This window comes from Lepus europaeus, chromosome 10 (assembly GCF_033115175.1).
Source record: "Lepus europaeus isolate LE1 chromosome 10, mLepTim1.pri, whole genome shotgun sequence".
NCBI lineage: Eukaryota > Metazoa > Chordata > Mammalia > Lagomorpha > Leporidae > Lepus > Lepus europaeus.
Genome location: NC_084836.1, coordinates 8,557,113 through 8,577,299, shown reverse-complemented (window position 1 = coordinate 8,577,299; position 20,187 = coordinate 8,557,113). Strand labels below are relative to the sequence as shown.

General features: G+C 55.8%; 1 protein-coding gene across 1 annotated transcript in view; it reads right to left on the bottom strand.

Moving 5' to 3' along the window:
• FAM227A (family with sequence similarity 227 member A) overlaps positions 1–19,986 on the bottom strand; it is a 54,336-nt gene extending 34,350 nt beyond the window's left edge. The window contains exons 1-8 of the mRNA XM_062201879.1: positions 19,851–19,986; positions 15,157–15,391; positions 13,355–13,437; positions 6,510–6,599; positions 2,905–3,001; positions 2,359–2,435; positions 916–1,062; positions 19–120 (exon numbers count right to left, since the gene is read on the bottom strand). Coding sequence (XP_062057863.1) covers positions 19–120; positions 916–1,062; positions 2,359–2,435; positions 2,905–3,001; positions 6,510–6,599; positions 13,355–13,437; positions 15,157–15,298 — 738 coding nt within the window. The 5' untranslated portion in view covers positions 15,299–15,391; positions 19,851–19,986. The remainder of the gene's footprint in view (positions 1–18; positions 121–915; positions 1,063–2,358; positions 2,436–2,904; positions 3,002–6,509; positions 6,600–13,354; positions 13,438–15,156; positions 15,392–19,850) is intronic.
• Between the last annotated feature and the right edge of the window lie 201 nt (positions 19,987–20,187).

The window sequence follows — 20,187 nt, the reverse complement described above, 5'->3', positions numbered from 1 at the left end:
GATCAGCCCTGCACTTACCTGGTACCTTTCGTGAAACAGCCACCAAAAGCTGTCCAGCCACATGGCTCTTGGGAGAGGAGAAGAGAGAAACTTCTTTAATTCTTTATCTGAACAGAAAGACTTGAAAAGAAACAAAATTCACATCAATATTCCTTTGGTTCTGATTTTCCTCCCCCCGCCTCCAGACCACCTTACAATTCCCCCATCTCCAGTGTGCACCGCATGGGTCACACGGACCCCCATGGGCCTTGGCAGGCTCCCTTCCCACGACTGCCAGTGGGCCGCACATAGGATTCGCACACAGAACTTATCTATGGGCCGTGTGCTCGGGACGGCTGCGAGAGGGACCCGTGACCAAAGCAGTCGGAGGCCGGCGCCGCGGCTCAGTAGGCTAATCCTCCACCTAGCGGCGCCGGCACACCGGGTTCTAGTCCCGGTCGGGGCACCGATCCTGTCCCGGTTGCCCCTCTTCCAGGCCAGCTCTCTGCTGTGGCCAGGGAGTGCAGAGGAGGATGGCCCAAGTCCTTGGGCCCTGCACCCCATGGGAGACCAGGATAAACACGTGGCTCCTGCCATCGGATCAGCGCGGTGCGCCGGCCGCAGCGCGCCTACCGCGGCGGCCATTGGAGGGTGAACCAACGGCAAAAAGGAAGACCTTTCTCTCTGTCTCTCTCTCACTGTCCACTCTGCCTGTCAAAAATTAAAAAAAAAAAAAAAAAAAAAAAAAAGCAGTCGGAGACCTTTGCTCTGGCGGAAGGAACTGAGGTTCTGGGGCTCCCCGCTGGGCTCAGGCACGCGTGAGTGTGTGGCCCAGGAGTGGGGAAGGGGGACAGCTGTGTCCGACCCGCGGATGCTGCAAGGCGGGGGGCAGGGCCAGGCGCCCGGCTGGGTGAGCTGCCCGCCCTCTCTCCTTACCTTGCCAGTGATGGGATTTTTCTCAGCCCGGACCACGTTGCCCACCATGTCGCAGAAGCCCACCCCGTTGGGAAGCTCGTTTGGCTTGGCGCTGTCAAAGGCTGGGTACTGGTACAGCTCTGCCAGCAGGTTCTTATCTGCTGTTTTCTGATGTAGAAGGGGGCCCATCAGTCTGACAGTTCAAACAACAGGGTCTCGCCCCCCACCCCCACCCCCGCGGTGAAGACCGCGCTCCGGTCCCTGTCCCTGGTGCTGAATCAACACGCCGAGGGCTGAGGGCGAGGGAGGAGAAAGCGCCATCTGTCCACAGAGGACAGCGATGCTGGGCACTGGTGATCTGCTTTCAGTGACGTTGCGACAACCGTGCAGAAGGCACAGGAAATGGGCACCCCTACCAAACACTGGTCACGTTTTCTATGTTTCTGTACAGGCTTTGAGTAAATACCTGCAAATACACATAGGAGGGCACTCCAGAACGTTCGTGGACAATGACATTAAGAGATCAGTTTATTTTGGGGCAAACAACAACAAAAAAAAATTGAGACCCATGCATAGTTTTCTCATGAAACGCATTTCCACAAACTTTCTGAAAACCCCGTGTGTAACTCTGACCGCAATACACCTGAGTATGTGATCTTTTACGTTCGCCTTTATCCACTGAAGTTCATACTTTCCACGCAGTCACACCAGCTCTGGGCTGTCATTCAGGGTGCCACACGATCGGCCTGCTCGTGTGGAAGCTGTGCTGTCACTCAGTTAACTGCTCCCAGAGCACTGTCCTCAATAACGCACAGCGTGCACTCTCCCTCCCTGTTTTGTGTTATTTATTTAGCACAAATGTCTCAAAACTGTAATTTGAATTAAAGAATGTGTCTATCTTTGTGATTCTTCATATATATAATTAAAGTGATTTTTAGAGTAAAACTAAAACATGATGACTTACAGAAATGTAAAGGTCAAGCAACATAGACAGCCAACTCATTACCATCACCCGCAGGGAATTCTGGGGGCCGCCACTGTGGCATAGCGGGCAAAGACACCGCCTGCAGTGCTAGCATCCCCTATGGGCACCGGTTCAAGTCCCAGCTGCTCCACTTCTGATCCAGCTCTCTGCTATGGTCTGGGAAAGCAGTAGAAGATGGCCCAAGTCCTTGGGCCCCTGCACCTACATGGGAGACCCAGAAGAAGCTCCTGGCTTCTGATTTCGGATCAGCACAGCTCTGGCCGTTGCAGTCATTTGGAGAGTGAAATAACGGAAGGAAGACCTCTCTGTCTCTCCCTCTCACTGTCTGTAACTCTACTTCTCAAATAAATAAATAAATAAAATCTTTGAAATAAAAGGAATTCTGTAGTTTTCCACCGTGATCACCATCTAGACACCACGGGTCCCTTCCAGGAACAAGTGCGCTCCTGCCCCACAGAAGCCGTCAGAAACAGCCTCACCCTTTTCGTCAGGAAAGATCGGGCGTTCTTGAGGTCCAGGTCTTTGCAGAAGTCCTCCACTTTCCTTTGTCTCTTGCCTGCAGAACGGAGGGAGAGAAATAAGAAATGAGCAGCGCCAGGGTCCGCCCTGGGCTGGGCGGGAACTGTGACGGGGGCTCTGCCTGGGCCGCCCTGGCCGCCGGGGCTGCGGTCTCCTCCCAGCTGGCTGAGACTCCTCCCTCCAGATCCGACGAGACCACTTGCTCCATGGGAGCAGCAAGGGCTACACACGCTGTGGCTTTACACTCGGGCCGCCTGCCCCAGGCCTGTGTCAGGGGACGTCGGGCGGTCCTGGGGGGACTGGGCACACGGCGCCTGGTGCCGCGTGCCACACAGTAGGTGGTCTCTGAAAGGTGCTGTCCCTCCTTCCTCCCTTGCTCAACGGCAGGAAGTGAGATTTAAGGCTCTTTTAGAAGAGGACAAAAACACGGCATCCTCAGGAAGCCTTGGACCCCACCCAATACTAAATAATAACAATAACAATAATAGTAATAATAAAGCAAAAACCGCCGAGGCCATGAGAAGGGAGTTTGCCTCTGTCTCCTGGGCTGCTGTGCCTCTTCTCTCTTACAGCCTTCTTCTCCGACTCAAATTTCTCAATTGCCTTCAAAAATCGGAAAAAAAAACACACACACAACACAATGAGACATTAGGTCAGGCAGAGGGGCCGGGGACTAAGCCTTTTTCTTCTTGGTGCCTGGAGGCCTCTGGAGCTAAGTCTCTGGCCAGCCTGGCTTCCTCGGCTAGTGGTAGGGCCGGGGGCCGTCAGTGTCACAGACACCATCTCCCCGAGCGCCACCAACCTACCCCGGACCCCAGCCTGGCCCTGCCGCGCTGCCCCTCCTCCTGGCCACATCTCTGAGAAGTACAGGATTTGCAGCAGGGTTCCAATCATGGCCCTGTGCATCACAATCTCTCTGTACAAGGGGGCTGGTAACACCTACCTTCCAGGGTTCAGAGATAACTAATGTGTTCGAAGCACTGGCACGCAGGAGCTGCTCAGCGCCCCGCAACTGCTGTTACTGCCAATCATCTCACCCTTGAGCTCCGCAGACAGACTCACCTTGGCCTCTGACTCCTCCCCACCCCCTCAACCCTCCACCCCCTGAAAGAGAAAGAAAAAGAGTGTCAGGAACCCCCCAGGTGCTCTGACTGCGAATCACCCACCCCAGCACTGGGCACGGATAACGTCAACACAGAGGTAGAATTCCAGGTTCTGGCAACCGAGGCCAAGAACATGTTACCTGGAAAGCCAAACCGGCACACGTGGACCCACGAGCACGCTAAACTGCTGCTTAGGATTCCAACAAGTGAGGTTGGTGTGGCTGGGAGAGTCACAGAGGGCTGCCTGGAGGAGGCGGGGGCAGGGGGTGGTCTCCTCGGCTTGATAAACCACGAAGGCCTCGCCAGGCTCCCTGGCCTCCTGCTGCACTGGCAGTGCCAGTCTGCACGCGGTACAGGGACGGGATACGTGTGCAGGCGTGTGCAGGCGTGTATGGCGGGCACAGTGAGAAGTCTGCTCCGTGGAAGTTAGCGGAGAAAAGGCGGGAGGCACGAGCTGGACGCGTGCCTCCGTGTAGCAACAGCCACGCCTCTGGGCGCCTGACGGGACGGATATGGCAGAGCCGGCCCACGGCCGGAGGGACGGACGAAGTTTGTGCCGAGAAGCACGGCTGAGGGCTGGGAGAAACGTGTGCGGTGCAGGGAAGCCGGGGACAGTGGCACTGGGCCGTCCCCATCTGAGATGAGAGCAGGACCGCTTGGGAATTCCTCAAACATGCCGATCCCTGGGCCCTCCCGCTACGCCCCGGGTCTGCACTGGGTCTGAATGCTGGCGGACTGACGAGGCTCCTCAACAGCTGCCCCCCCGAGCTTTACAGACACTTTCCATGGCATCAAATCAAACAGCAGAGAGAAGGTTTCCCTCCATCCCCCCCCCCCCAAGCCGGCTCCTGCACAGCTTCCCGTTCACAAGGGCGCTCAGCAAACACTGCCACGCTCTGCTCTGTTCTCACCACCAGGGGGCTCTTGTAGCTTCTGAAGAGCCCCTGGCAAAGTCTAATGATAGGTGGGTGTCACTGCCCTGGGTAGCCAGAAATACCAGACGGAAAACAAGCGAGAAGGCAGAAGCTGTGAATGCGTCAAACATTTACAAATACAAGGGGTGGGGGCCTGCGCTGTAGCGTAGCGGGTAAAGCTGCCACCTGCAGTGCTGGCATCCCATATGGGCACCCGTTCGAGTCCCGACTGCTCCACTTCCGATCCAGCTCTCTGCTATGGCCTGGGAAAGCAGTAGAAGATGGCCCAAGTCCGTGGGCCCCTGTACCTGCATGGGAGACCCGGAAGAAACTCCTGGCTTCGGATCGATGCAGCTCCTGCCATTGCACCATTTGGGGAGTGAACCAAGAGATGGAAGATCTCTCTCTCTCTCTCTCTCTCTCTCTCTCTCTCTCTCTCTCTCTGCCTCTCTGTCTTTCAAATAAATAAATAAATCTTAAAAAAAATACAAGGGGTCTTCCACAAGTTCATGGAAGTGCATATTATAAGAAAACCACACATGGATCTCAGAATCGGGCACTGAAATAAACGCATCTTTTGGTCTCATTTTCCACGAACACTTGAAGCACCCTGGTATTCCTGAGCTGCTGCCACAGGCTAACGGCTGTGCTGGGGTGCAGGATGAACCGTGAACAAGGAATCCCGGCCATTACTCATTCAAGGTGAGCGGCGCTGCGGTGGGGAGGGACAGGAGGCCAGGGCACATCCGACAGGAGCAGCACTCGTCTGGAGGTGGGGGGCGCGAGGGAGGCCTTCCCAGAGACAGTGACCCCCGGGCTGCGTGGCGAGCCCGCGACGGAGGGCAAACCGGCTTTCTGGGAGGCCAGCCAGGAGGAGAAGGCTCACCGCCGAGACTGGAGGGAAACCGGGTGAGAGGCTCGAAGGTCTGCACTCAGCACACACGAGGGGGGCAGGGAGGGGCCCGGGGCTCAACACCTGCCAGATCACCATTCATCAGGGCGCCTCTTCCACGCACAGGTGTTGGCGCCATCTCCAGGGCAGGCCGGACGCTGGGGAAACGGGTCTGACCGTAGACAGTCCCAGGGGCCACACTGCCGATGCCTGGCCCATTGCTCAGAGAAGGTGGGCGTGGTGGCCCGGGGATGAGCTCTGGTGGCAGCAGTGGTCAGCATCTGACAGGTCTGACCTGCTGCCTGGGCACGGGGACAGGAAGGATGGGCAAGGGGCCCCTTCCTCCAGCTCACGTGGGGACCCAGTGCTGCTCCTCAGAGCCCTAGCCCTGTTCTCACTGGCAAAGAGGAACACCCAAGGCGCTAGGCCAAGGCTGGGCAGCTTGAAAAGCCACCAGACCCTGCCTTCAAGTTTTAAACATTATTAATTAAAAAAAAAAAAAACACAGACAGGATATATACACACGCTCTTGTCAAATTTCCAAACCTTACAGAAGCATATGGGGTAAAAAAATCTCCCCACCTTCTCGCCCACTGCTCTTTCCCAAGCAGACCCCATTCACTGTTTGATTTAGATCCATCCAGGCTCCTATCCCCTGGCTTTTAAACACGTATCTCATGACTCTTGTTTCTATGAAACTTCTAGAAAAGGGATAACTGCAGAGACAGAAAGCACGGGAGTGGCTGCTTGGGCCGGAGGCCTGTGTAGTGCTGGACTTGCAATGAGAAGTATGGAACTTCCCGTGCTGGGAGAGCTGTTCTAAGATTAGGCAAGAGTGATGTTTGTGCCACCGAATAAATGTACTATAAATCAGCAGGTTGTACATTTTCAAACTTATTTGAGAGATGGACATACAAGTACAGAGAGAGAGGGAGAGAGGAGACTCCATCCACTGGTTCACTTCCTACAACAGCCTGGGTCAGGCCACTGGGCTGGAGCAGGGGGCTGGGAATGCAATCCAGGTGTCTTCTGTGGGTGGAAGGGAGCCACACACCTGAGCCATCACCCGCTGCCTCCCACGGTCTGCACTAGCGGGAAGCTGGAATCGGGAGTTGGAGGCAGGGATGGAGCCCGGGCGCCCTGCTATGGGATGAGGGCATCTCAGCGGGAGGCCAGTGCCTGTCCCCAGCAGGAGTTTTTACCTCACTCCTGTGACGACCCTGGGAGATGGACACACTACTGCTGCCGGGAAACTGAGGCTCATAAAGCGTAAGCAGTTCACCTGGAGTCACCTGCCAGAGAACAAGGGAGCAGGGATTTAAACTCGGACGGTCTCAGCACTGCAGGCCTGCGCTTCCAGAAACCGCCACCGGCTCTCCCGTAGGCGAACACACACGCACACAGCTATCAGCCCACAGGGAATCATCCCGTGGGTGCGTGTGCGTCTAGCTTGTATTGACCACTGAATTCCGAGCACCATTCCGCAGTGGGGTAGGAGGGAGCGAAGCTCCGGCCCTGCATCGGGGAAGAGGGCTTCCCTCCGTGAAGACCCATCTGACTGCATGAGGGAGCTTACAAAAGTTCATGGGACGCACTTCAAAAAGAAAAAAAAAGGGTTTATCTATTTTAAAGGCAGAGTTACAGAGAAAGAAAGAGAAGGAGAAACACACACACACACACACACACAGAATCTTCCAAACCACTCCCCAAATGGCTACAATGGCCAAAGCTGGGCAAATCCAAAGCCCTGAGCCAGGAGCTTCTTCTGGATCTCCCACATGGGTGGGCCATCTTCTACTGCTTTCCCAGGTGCATTAGCAGGGAGCTGGACTGGAAGTGGAGCAGCCAGGTCTCAAACCAGTGCCCACATGGTACACTAGCATGGCAGGCGGTGACTTTACCTGCTATGCCACAGTGCCAGCACCAGGAAACACATTTTATGAAAAAAGCTAAGCAAGGATTTAAAAATAGTTTTGCATCCAAACAAGCTTAGTTTTGAATTCCATTTTTCCATGGATGTTTTAGACATATGCTCGTATTTATGAAGATTAAACATTTCACTTGGAGAGCTGAATTCTGAAAAAACACTTGTAAATGAATCCCAAGACCCATCTCCAGGGATGGGTACTGGTGCGGCATGAAGACGCCACATTGGACGTCCACATTCTGCATTTGTTTATCTCCCAGTTCCAGCTTCCTGCTGGTGGACACCGTGGGAGGCAGCAGCTGATGGCTCAAGTGCTTCAGTCTCTGCCACACACAGGGGCAGCGCAGACCGCGTCTCAGCCCCCGGCTCCAGCTCGTCCAGCCCTGGCTGTCGCAAGCATCTTGGGCGTGAACCAGGCAGATGAGAGAACTCTTTTTTGTTTTCTGCCTTTTAAGAAAACGGCATAAATAAAGTTTTTGGAAACAGACACATATACAAAAATACACGTTCACTGCAACAAAAATACCACGGAAATGCCATGACCAATAAGACACTGTCACGCTGCCGTCGATGACGCCGGCATTTGCAATCAAGCCACGGCTCCAGTTCTGGCTACTCTGCTTCTGATCCAGCTCCCTGTTAGTGCACCCAGGAAAGCAGCAGAGGATCCAAGTACCTGGGCCCTGGCCACCCGGGGGGGCGGGGGACCCGGATGCAGCTCCTGGCTCCTGGCTTTGGCCTGGCCCAGCTCCAGCCATTGTGGCCATTTGGGGAGTGAGCCAGTGGAAGGAAGATTTCTCTATCTCCCTCTCCCCTCTCTCTCATCTTCAAAAAAAGGAAACTGTTAAATAAATTATGTCATATCCAAACTAAAGGACATTATGTGTCCACTAAAAGGATTTGGGAAAATAGGATCGACTTTGAAAAGAAAAAAATCTCCAAGAGGTATTTATGCTAAAAATAAGGGAATAAATAAGAGAAAAGAAAAGCAGTTTACGAAACAAAATTTATGGTATGATCCTGCTTATGGGAAGGAAGGACAGAAGGACGGACGGATGGATGGACAACGCCTGAAGTGTGAGCCTCATCCTTCAAATGTAAGGTTCCGATCAGTGGTGACGGCAGGAAACGGGGCTGATCAGGCTGACTTTCACTTTCTACCTGCACCCCTGCAGACTGCCTGAACACTTTAGAGTAATGTATCACCTTGTATGTACGCTTTTAAAAATAAAGTTTGGACTGGCACCGCGGCTCAATAGGCTAATCCTCTGCCGGCGGCACCGGCACACCGGGTTCTAGTCCCAGTCGGGGCGCCGGTTCTGTCCCGGTTGCTCCTCTTCCAGTCCAGCTCTCTGCTGTAGCCTGGGAGTGCAGTGGAGGATGGCCCAAGTGCTTGGGCCCTGCACCCCATGGGAGACCAGGAGAAGCTCCTGGCTTTTGGTTTCAGATTAGCACGGTGTGCCAGCTGCAGTACACCGGCCACAGCAGCCATTGGAGGGTGAACCAATGGGAAAGGAAGACCTTTCTCTCTGTCTCTCTCACTGTCCACTCTGCCTGTCAAAAGATAAAAATAAATAAATAAAATAAGTTTGACTCAAGAGCTGAACTGACCCCAAAAGTCAGTACTGGAAAAGCTGGGGTTAGGTGAAGCAGAACACCAGACACGGGGGCAGAGGAACGTGGCAGGAAGCAGGATGCCGGGAGACAGCAGGCATTTGGGGCACCTGCACCCCATATTGGGGGGCCTGGGTTCAAGTCCCAGCTCTGCTTCTGATCCCAGCTTCCTGCTAATGAGCAGTCAGGGAGGTGGCAGGTGGGTGCCCGCCACCCACGCGGGAGGCCCCAGCTGCGCTCCTGCCTCCTGGCTTTGGCCTGGCTGTCATGGGCATTTGGGATGGGAGCTCTCTGCCTATCTCTCTCTCACGAGTCAAGTAGGCAACGGTGAGAGGGTCAGGGGTGTAGGAGCTGTGAACCGGCAAGGCAGCGCAGCAGCAGGACCACGGTGGACCAAAGCAGCAGAGGGAAGTGACGGAAGCCGAAGAGGAGGAGGAGGAGAGCCAGGAAAGCACGGTGGGCTGAAGATCAGGCCAAGGGGCGCCCAGGTCGGGGCTTCCATCTGCACGGGCCGCAGGTGACCTGGGCTCGCGTCTGGTCTGTGACGAACGTGTGAAACCCACCACGTGTGCACCCCTGATGCCAGCTGACCCAGGCAGGCAGATGGGATTAAATCGGTTAGATCTGTGAGCTGGAGACCACGCCTTCGCCCTGCTCCCTTTCGGGGTCTCACGCCCCTACCTGACCTCGCGAAGAGGCCACCTGCCAGTCAGACTACGCAGGCCCGGAGCACGGTGCGCCTGCCCTTGTCCCGGGCCTCCAGGCACGCAGTCTTCTGCCCACCTGCCCTGTTCTGTTTCCTGCCTGTGCTGCACCACCTGTGGCTGAACCGAACTGCACGCTTGCTCCACGTGGCTCCGGCCAGCTCTCCTATTTCTAGACTTCTTTCTCCCCTCGATAAAGCCCACACTTTCCTGTATATTTCTCTCACTGAATACATGCTAAAAACTGTACCATGTTGCCTGTTCCATTTATAAGCAGCCGATGTTTAAAATTCTTATCTAAATATACGGCAAGAACCCTCAACATTTTGAGTCAAGGTCTCCGATTTCACCCGCAGCCCAGGCACGGGGGCGTTCAGTGGGGACTGCAGCAGCGTGGAGGGCCCACGCCCTGAGACGGTGGCCGCTGCCCTTCGCTCCTGCTGACGGTGGCCGCCTGGAAAAGCTGGGCCTGGCTGAGGCCTGCTCGGGCCACCTGCTGCAGATCCACGAAAACACGTGGGGGCCCGGCCGTGGCCCTCAGTTCACGGGGTCCCCGGAGAGCAGACTGGAATCCTCCTCCTCCTTCCCACAGCGGCCGCACTGGGAGGGGGCAGGCGAAGTGGCTGAGCGGCCAGGGCCCGTGGGGCGTCAGCAGTGGGGGAGCTGACCCCAGCAGTGACCTGAGGTCTGGCTGCCATGGCTCTGTCACTCCCATCTCCACGTCTCCACCGTGGAGATTCGTAGAGCTATGCCTCAGATTGCTTAAGCTCAGTCAACGATAAGGATGAGGGTGTGGGCTGTCAGCCTGGCGGCCGGAACGCCCGTGCTCCGCACCGGAAGGCCTGGCTTAGTCCTGGCTCTGCTCCTGGCTCAGCTTCCTGCCAAAAGACCAGGAGAGGCGGCAGTGGTGGCTCAGTACTGGGTTCCTATCACCCAAGTGCGAGGTCTGGATGAGTTCCTGGCTTCAGCCCTGTGCATCTGGGGAGTGAATCAGTGAATAGGAGCTTTGGCTGTCTCCAGTCCCCTCGCTGTCTCTCAAACAAATACATTTAAGATTTTATTTATTTGTTTGTTTGAGAGCTAGGGTTACAGAGAGACGGAGAGACTGAAAGAAAAGTCTTCACTCCTTAAATGGCCACAATGGCCAGGGCTGGGCCAATCCAGAGCCAGGAGCCAGGTGCTTCTTCCTGGTCTCCCACAGGGGTGCAGGGGCCCAAGTACTTGGGCCATCCTCTCCTGCCTTCCCAGGTCATAGCAGAGAGCTGGCTCGAAAGAGGAGCAGCCAAGACTAGAACCGGCGCCCATATGGGATGCCGGTGCTGCAGGCATGCCACAGCGCCAGCCCCTCAAATGAATAAATTAAAAACAAAAACAAAAAAAGCACACACTTGCCAAAACCCAAGATAGCCAAAAAGACAGAGGAGTCCACAGTGCCCTCCCACCCGCGGGAGGCGGCACCTCTTGGCTTGCCTGTGTGACCGCTAGCACTCCTGCCTCCCAGTGAGCCGTGTGCTTGTGTGAATCATCGGAGCTTAGTTTGTTTCACACTAAGCTTCGGGCCGCCCATTCTCGCCTGGCATACAAGGCGCCACTCAGTCCCAACAATAAGTAAAAAGCTGACCAAACTGGGCAATCCGAGGAACCAGGAGGAAAGCCCAAGCTGCCTGCTGAACTGCAGGAGGCTCTGTGTGGCCAACGCTGAGTCAAAACCCCAGGGCTCATGACAATTAACTCAACATGGATCCGAATCCCAAATGTAAAAAGCAAAACTACATGAGACCCCCGGAAGATGACACGGGAGCAAACCCAGGTGACCCTGGCCTAGGCAATGACTTCTGATCAGCATCAAAGGCACAACCCATGATGGAAGGAATTCATAAACTGGACTTCACTGAACGTAAAACCTCCTGCTCTTTGAAAGACACAGTCAAGAGAATGAAGTGGCAAGCCACAGACCAGAAGAAATTACTTGTAAAGCACATGTCCAGGGCTGGCATTGTGGCACAGTCAGTAAAAACCACTACCTGGGGCTGGTGCTGTGGCGTAGTGGGTAAAGCCGTGGCCTGCAGTGCTGGCAACTCATATGGGCGCCAGTTCAAGTCCTGGCTGCTCCACTTCTGATCCACCTCCCTGCTAATGCACCTGGGAAAAGCAGCAGAAGATGGCTTACATCCTTGGGTCCCTGCATCCTCATGGGAGACCTAGAGGAAGCTCCTGGCTCCTGATCGGCTCAGCTCTAGCCATTGCAACCATTTGGGATGGAAGATGTCTCTCTCTCTCTCTCTCTCTCTCTCTCTCTCTCTCTCTCTCACACACACACACACACACACACACACTCACTCTCTATCTCTGCTTCTCTGTAACTCTGCCTTTCAAATAAATAAATAAATCTTAAAGAAAAAAAACAAAAACACTGCAATGCTGGTATCCCATATGAGTGCCTGTTCCAGTCCCAGCTGCTCCACTTTTGATCCAGTTCCTTGCTAAAGTGCCTGGGAAAGCAGTAGAAGACGGTCAAGGTTCTTAGGCCCCAGCCCACCATGGGGGAGACCTGGATGGAGTTCCAGACTCCTGACTTCAGCCTGGCCCCAGCCCGGGCCGTTGTAGCCATTTGAGAAGTGAATCAGCAGATGGAAGATCTCTCTTTCTCTCTCAGTGTCTTTCCCTCTTTCTGTAACTCTGCCTTTCAAATAAATAACCAATTCTTAAAAAACAAAAAACACATATCTAGGAAACAACTGTTATCTTAAGTATACATGGGGCCAGTATCGTGGCGTAGTAGATTAAGCTGCCTCCTATGGTACTGCCATCTCATATGGATGCTGGTTCAAGTCCTGGCTGCTCCAGCTCCAATCCAGCTCCCAACTAATGTACCTGTGAAAGCAATGGAAGATGATCTGAGTGCTTGGGCCCCTGCCACTCACGTGGGAGACCTGGATGGAGTCCCAGGCTCCTGGCTTCGGCCTGGCACAGCCCTGGCTGTTGCGGCCATTTGGGGAGTGATCCAGCAGATGAGACAGGAAATCTCTCCTTCTGTCTCACCCTCTCTCTCTGTGACTCTTTCCTTCAAATAAATAAAATAAACCTGAAGAGACTAAAACTCAACAATAAGAAAACAATCTGATTTAAAAATAAGCCAAGACCTTCAGGGACATCTCATTAAAGACGACAAACAGCTGGCAAACGAGCAGGCGGCGAGATCCCCACAGACGGGCCACCTCGGAGCAGAATGTGGAGAGCAGAGGAGGCCCTTGCGCGTGCTGGGGGCGGGGGCGGGGGTGTATAAGGAAACTATTCTTTCTGTTCAATTCTGCTATGAACTTAAAACTGCCCTAGAAAGTAATAAAGTCTATTACTTACAAAAAATAACTTTGGGTCTGGCGCTGTGACATAGCAGGTAAAGCTGCCATCTGTAGTGCCGGCATCCCACATGGGTGTGGGTTCAAGTCCCGGCTGCTCTACTTCCAATCCAGCTCCCTGTTAATGTGCCTGAGAGAGCAGTAGAGGATGGCCCAAGTCCTTGGGCCCCTGCACCCACGTGGGAGACCTGGAAGAAGCTCCTGGCTCCTGGCTTTGGCCTGGTCCAGGCCCCTCTGTTGCGGCCATTTGGGGAGTGAACCAGAGGACAGATCTCTCTCTCTCTGTAACTCTGCCTTTCAAACACATAACTAAATCTTTTTGAAAACATTAACTTTGAGACCTCAATTGTGCAAATGTGCTTTTGAGCAAACGGAGGGGCCCCCAGGGCACAGCCGCACCCTGAAGACGCTGAGAAGCCGGACCGCCGGTGGCTGTAACTCACCAGGCGGCTGGTCGGCAGGCTGGGAAGCAGGGCGACCTCCGCGATCCTTCTGTTCACCTGCTGCATGGAGCCGACCAGGCAGGCTGGGAGATGTGTGCTGAGGAAACCCCGCAGAGATGGCAGCCTGGGGAGGACCCGGCCCTCCCGCCAGGCTCTGCAAACACTCACACTTCCCCACCCTGTTTTAAACGAGCTGCTTTATAAACCGTCAACCCGGGCTGACTGTGCACCACAGACACCTTGGAAAACATAAGAAGGAAAAAAGACCTATCCGTGACGCCACCACCCTAACAACCGTGAGAAGCTGGAGACGTCCTTCCAGTGCTTTGGGTTTTTTCATACAAGGGAAAGTTCATGGGAAATGTGCATTCTGAAAAAAACGTGCATGGATTTCAAGTTTTTTGCACCAAAATTAACTCGTCTTTTAAGCCTGTTTTGCATGAACGTCTGGAAGTACCCTGTGCATACTTCACATGACGATAATACCAGAATCTGCCTGCTTCACTCCTCTGATTGCTTTTCCATCATTATTGTGAGCCCTCTCCATGTGGCCCAATGATCCCATCTACCAGCTGGCACCCTGTTCCTCGGTGACTGAACGCTTGTTTGCAGTGAGCGCTGCGACGCGCCCGGCAGGCAGAGAATTCCCACTTCTGGGGAGTGTTTCTTTAAGACGTGTTCAGGTGCGGGTGACTGAGCCAGGGGGTTCTGACCTTGCCGGTCACCGCTGAAATCTGCCCAGGCCTCCTGTTCCCACCTGACCTCTGCGTCACACCTGCTCCCGTCGCCCTGGCTGCCTCCACGCACGGCCGGGCTCGCGCTCACTTCCATCACTCTCAAGTGTTCTCACAGGCCGGAGGGCACTTGACAGAGAGGGGCGCCAGGAGCAGGTGTGACAAACAGGGAAGCGGAGCGGGCGAGCACGCCAGGGACAGGACACACAGCGGGAACCGGAAGGGGCTAGTCGGGGCGAGACGCATGTGGGATTAAGAATAGAGAGGGGGATAAGGAGGAGGGCAGCGGAGGCAGGCCCCGAGGCAGACGCCGGTCGTGGAGGGTTCTGGAGAGGCATGGGCGCGAGGGGCGTGGCGACATGCATGACTTGAAGGTGAATGAGCTCTGAACAAGGTGGAAGGACCTGGGTTATTTATAACCCGAGAGGGTTCTGTGCTGGACACGCACCCAGGCTCTGTGGAGCTGGAGACGGTTCGAGGCCAGAAGGGAGCCATGGACGGACGAAGACCCGACCCAGGAAGCCAGGTGCCGGTGGGGCCTGGGTGACGTCAGAAGGCACAAACTCTGGGCCCAGGGAGACGAGGCCAGGTGGACAGCACTGAAATGAAGAGGCTGGGCCTCGCGCTCACTTGAGGGCGGCCGGCCCTGGCTTCCTGGGGACCAGGTCTGACATCCCAGCTAACAGAACTCTGGAAGGCAGGAGGGGAAGGAGAGACACTAAAAGAGACGCGCTTTCCCCTTTTTCTTTCCCATGTTTCAACAAACACTTCCGGGGCTGCTTCCTTTTAGGCTCTGAGAATCCAGTAAAAAACAAACAAACAAACAAACAAACCAAAATGAAACAAAACTCAAGCCAAAGCACCCTTCCTTCACAGTCTCACATTCTTTCAGAGGATAGCTGGGGCTTAAATAATTGCAAACAAATTAATGAAAGTGTAAGGAATGGGCTAAGAAGTCATCTGCATTGTAGACGGGAGCCCTGATCCCACGCACGCACGCACACACGCACACCTGTGACTCAGCTAGGTGTGTCTGTGTAGCCACGGCCGCCGCCAGCCAAAGGATACAGGGTGGGTTGTTCTCCAGGTCCTTCCTCACAGCCTCCTTGATTGCATTCCGAGTGGCCAGCGAGATGGCCAGGTTCTCATCCACAGGGATCATGGGCAAGGTGGTGACGTTGATGTCGTCCGTCTTCCGGAAATGCTCCATGGTCCAGCTGTGTGAACGGACACTCCGCTCTCGGCTCCAGCCTTGCTCTTTGTTGAGTCAGCCTCCTGGAAATCGCACAGCAGGCAGAAGCGTCTGTGGAAACACAAGAGGAAAAGGCCCCGTGTGCTCCCCGCCCAGCAGGGCTGGTGGCCGGCGTGTGGGTCAGGGGGACACAGGCAGGGCCGCCGTTTGTCTCAGAGGCCCACACTTATCTGCGAATTTCAGTGCATTTGGACTTCCAACCTGCCGAGGCCTGCTCACCCCTCCATTCATGATGAAGTTGTTGTAGTTGGCAAAATAAGGAGACTTGAGGGCCGGCGTTGTGGCATAGTAGGCTAAGCTGGCTTCCCACATGGGAGCTGGCTCATGCCCCGGCTGCTCCTCTTCCGATCCAGCTCTCTGCTATGGCCCGGGAAAGCAGTGGAAGATGGCCCAAGTGCTTGGGCCCCTGCACCCGTGTGGGAGACCTGGAAGAAGCTCCTGGTTCCTGGCTTTGGATTGGCCCAGCTTTGGCTGTTGTGGCCATTTGGGGAGTGAACCAACAGATGGAAGACCTCTCTCTCAGTTTCCCCCTCTGTCTGTAACTCTACCTCTCAGATACGTAAATAAATAAAATCATTTAAAAATAAAATAAAATAGGGAGCCTAGAGGTGCAGAGAAGGCCAGGGTTCCCATCTCCCGACAAGTCAGTTTCCACATCAGAAATGAAATAAAAAATCTTTCTGCCTCTCTCAGCCTCAACTATAAAAGTAAGAGATTTGGACTGGGTGACCCAAGGCCCTCGCCAGCTCCCAGAAGCTCTGACTCCCGGCCCCGGCCCATCAGCGCAGCACGATCTACCTGGGCTTTCTGTTCCGGCTCCGCGGGCCCCAGGCCTAGGCTCCTCCTTGGCCCCGATCCCTGCGGCCTGGCTGTTCGCTGAGTCCTGGCCTGTCGGCCGGGGTCCAGTCAAACCGTCTGGGGGCCCCCGGTGTGACGGGACTTCCTGTAAGGACTACTTACATCCTGCCCTCAGGAAGCGCAAACCTAAAGGGAGCAGAGTTTGGTGGGAAATCTCAGCAAGGTCTCCTCTCGCCGGCCCTCCTGGCCTCTTCTCTGGGTGGGGTCTTCCCCCAGCCACGCCTCCACGTGCCCGGCCCACTGAATTTCTGCCCAAGCTCGCTGTGGTCTTCGTGCCTCCGTGCCTTTGCACGTGCCGTTCCGCCGTCGGTTCGTCTTCGGGAAAGGTGTTATTCCAGGCAGTTAGCGCCACACGGCCTCTGTGAGGCCCAGGGCTCCAGCTTCACCTGCTACAGCATTTACAATTGAAACTGCAAGGACTGGCGTCTACATCTGTGGCCATCATGCAAATCACCCCTTGGGGATTGGGTTCACTCAATATGTGATTCCTTTTATTTTATTTTTTAATTTTTATTTATTTATTTATTTATTTTTTGACAGGCAGAGTGGACAGTGACAGAGAGAGATAGAGAGAAAGGTCTTCCTTTTTGCCGTTGGTTCACCCTCCAATGGCCACTGTGGCCGGCGCGCTGCTGCCGGCGCACCGCGCTGATCCGAAGCCAGGAGCCAGGTGCTTCTCCTGGTCTCCCATGGGATGCAGGGCCCAAGCACTTGGGCCATCCTCCACTGCACTCCCTGGCCACAGCAGAGAGCTGGCCTGGAAGAGGGGCAACCGGGACAGGATCGGTGCCCCGACCGGGACTAGAACCCGGTGTGCCGGCGCCACAAGGCGGAGGATTAGCCTATTGAGCCATGGCGCCGGCCCTTATTTTATTTTTTTAAAGATATATTTTATTTATTTGAAAGGCAGAGTTACAGAGAAGGATAGAGACAGAGAGAGAGAGAGAGGGGTCTCCCATCTGCTGGTTCACTCCCCAAATGGTCCAATGGCCGGAGCTGGGCTGATCCAAAGCCAGGAGCCAGGAGCTTCTTCCAGGTCTCCCACACGGGTGCAGGGGCCCAAGCACTTGGGCCATCTTCCACTGCTTTCCCAGGCCATCAGCAGGGAGCTGGGCTGGAAGTGGAGCAGCCAGGACTCGAACTGGCGCCCACGTGGGATGCTGGCACTGCAGGCCGGGGCTTTAACCTGCTGCGCCACAGCACGGGCCCAGTGATTCCTTTAGATTCTCTCAGCACGCTTCTTTCTAGTGCAGGGAGGCTGTCCACCCTGGAATGCGTGTGGAAAAGGGGGCCCAGGCCCAGGTCAATCCCGTTTCCTGCCCCCTGCTCCTGGCCCCCCGCTAAACAGGCAAAGGGGAGGAGGGAAAGAAGGGGCAGGCACACTTGGGACTTGTCAACACCCCCCCCCCCCCGCACTGGAAAGCCACAGGTCCTCTGGGAAGCCAGGCTTAGGGCGCCTGTCAACAGGTGCTCGCTTTGGGCTGAGTTATCACTCACGCCCGCTGGGAGGAGCGAGTCGCAGCTTCCGGAGGGAAGTGTTGCACATGCATGCTGCACTCTCCTGAAATGTCCGCCGTACCATTTTAGGAAACGAGTCCTCTGACAGCCAAGCGTTCACTGTCGCTCCCTGGGGAAGCGAGGAGGCCCGGGAACACACTGGCTGCGAGCGGCTGCCCACGCTATCTGCTGGGGGCGGGTGCTCGCACAGGGGCTGAGACACCACTTGGGACGCCCACGCCCCATAGTGGAGAGCCGAGGCCGGAGCCGCAGCTCTGCTCCTGATCCCAGCTTCCTGCTGTACCGTACCAGGCAGCAGGGGAGGACTCCCGTCCGTGAGTTCCTGCTGCCCACGTGGAAGACAGCAACTGGGCTCCTGGCTCCTGGCTCCGGCCCGGCCCAGGCCTGGCTGTTGTGGGCATCTGAGGAGTGAACCAGTGAATGGAAGATCCCTGGCAGTCTCTCTCTGCCTTTCAAATACAAATAAATCAATACACAAATATTTGTAGGAGAGAAAACCTGCCCTCAGGCAGCGCATGTCCTGGCAGGTGAGGTTTGGATCGCACTGTTCAGTCTGCAGGTCCCGCGCGTTGACCAAGGCTGCCTTTACAGTCGGACTTCGGTCACCGCCACCTTCTGCCACCACTCAGCGTCGACTGCAAGCCAGCAAGTGCTCCCAGGGGGACAGCGAGGTAAGCCAACCCCGACTAATGGGCTCATGTCTGCTGGGGGAGACACACAATAATGAAAAAGTAACCTAAGGCGCCAGCACTGTGGCACAGCAGGTAAAGCCGCCGCCTGCAGTGCCGGCATCCCATATGGGCGCCAGTTCGAGTCCCGGCTGCTCCACTTCTGATCCAGCTCTCTGCTGTGGCCTGGGAAAGCAGGAGAAGATGGGCCAAGTGCCTGGGCCCCTGCACCCACGTGGGAGACCAGGAGAAGCTCCTGGCTCCAGGCTTTGGATTGGCCCAGCTGCGGCCGTTGCGGCCATCTGGAAAGTGAACCAGCAAATGGAAGACACCTCTCTCTCTCTCTCTCTGAAGACCTCTCTCTCTCTCTCTCTGCTTCTGCCTCTCTGTAACTCTGCCTTTCAATAAATAAATAAATCTTTTTTAAAAAGAACTTTAAGGGCTGGCAACGTGGCTCAACAGGCTAATCCTCTGCCTAGCAGCGCCAGCACACCGGGTTCTAGTCCCGGTTGGGGCGCCGGATTCTGTCCCGGTTGCCCCTCTTCCAGGCCAGCTCTCTGCTGTGGCCAGGAAGTGCAGTGGAGGATGGCCCAAGTGCTTGGGCCCTGCACCCCATGGGAGACCAGGAGCAGCACCTGGCTCCTGGCTTCGGATCAGCACGATGCGCCGGCCGCAGCGGCCACTGGGGGGTGAACCAACGGCAAAATAAGACCTTTCTGTCTCTCTCTCACTGTCCACTCTGCCTGTCAAAAAAAAAAAAAAAAATTTAAAAAAAAAAAAAAAGAACTTTAAGAAGACATATAGGAAACCCAGACTGAGCTCCGAGCTCCTGGCTTTTGCCCAACTCTGTTTCTCTCTGACTCTCAAAACAAAAACAAAAAACCCACTTAAAAAAAAACAGCCTAAGCAACTGTGAGTTACACCGTGAATCGCTGCGGGGGGGGCGCGCAGCCCTTGGGATGAAGGCACTGGAGGACGCGCAGGGGTTAATGAGATGGGGGAGGGGAGGCAATGGGGCCCGCGGGCGCAGCTGGACAGTGCCGTCCAGCGCAGCGGCCTGGCGTGCTGTGGCCCCGGGAATTCGCGAGTGAACCGCAGGAAGTCAATTTTTAATGAATTTAAACCTAAAACCTGAGGCACCGAAGCAGTGCGAAATGTGAGAACCTGAACACGTAGTGGACTGATATCTGGGACATGAGTGTTAAACACGACACTCTCTCCGGGCTCACCGGACGACTCGAAACGACGCGCGCGGCTTGCTGCGCGTGGGTCCTGGAGCCAGGGCGCCGACCGCGCGGTGTCGCCGCTGGGGTCCCGGCCGCCACCCGCGACCTCAGCAGCCGGTCCCGTGGGGGACTGAGGGTCTTCACTCCCGGAGGTCTCGCGCCTTGCTCGCCAGGGGCCCTGCCTGCAGAAGCCGCTGGGCGTCCGCCCGCGCGTGGGGAGCCGCAGGCCCGAGGCCTTACCTGAAGGCACCGGCGGAATCCGACGAACCGGGCGGGACGCCCCGCCAAGCTCCAGACACCCGCGTGGACCGGCGCTGGGGCCTTCCGCCTCGCGGTCGGGCGGCGCCCATTGTGCCAACGTGAGTCTCGGCGTTTACCTGGCGACGTCCGGCGCCGGCGTCACCACCCTCACCTTTCCCTCCACAATGCCGGGGTCGCCAGTCCCGCGGGCGCCGGTGAGACGCCGTTACCATGGTGACGGCCAGTGGGTTTCTGGGGGACCGGACCAATGTGTTTGTGGGGACGGTGAGAGTGGTCCTTCGTCCTAGCCTGTGACGCAGGGCGTGTCAGTGGCTCC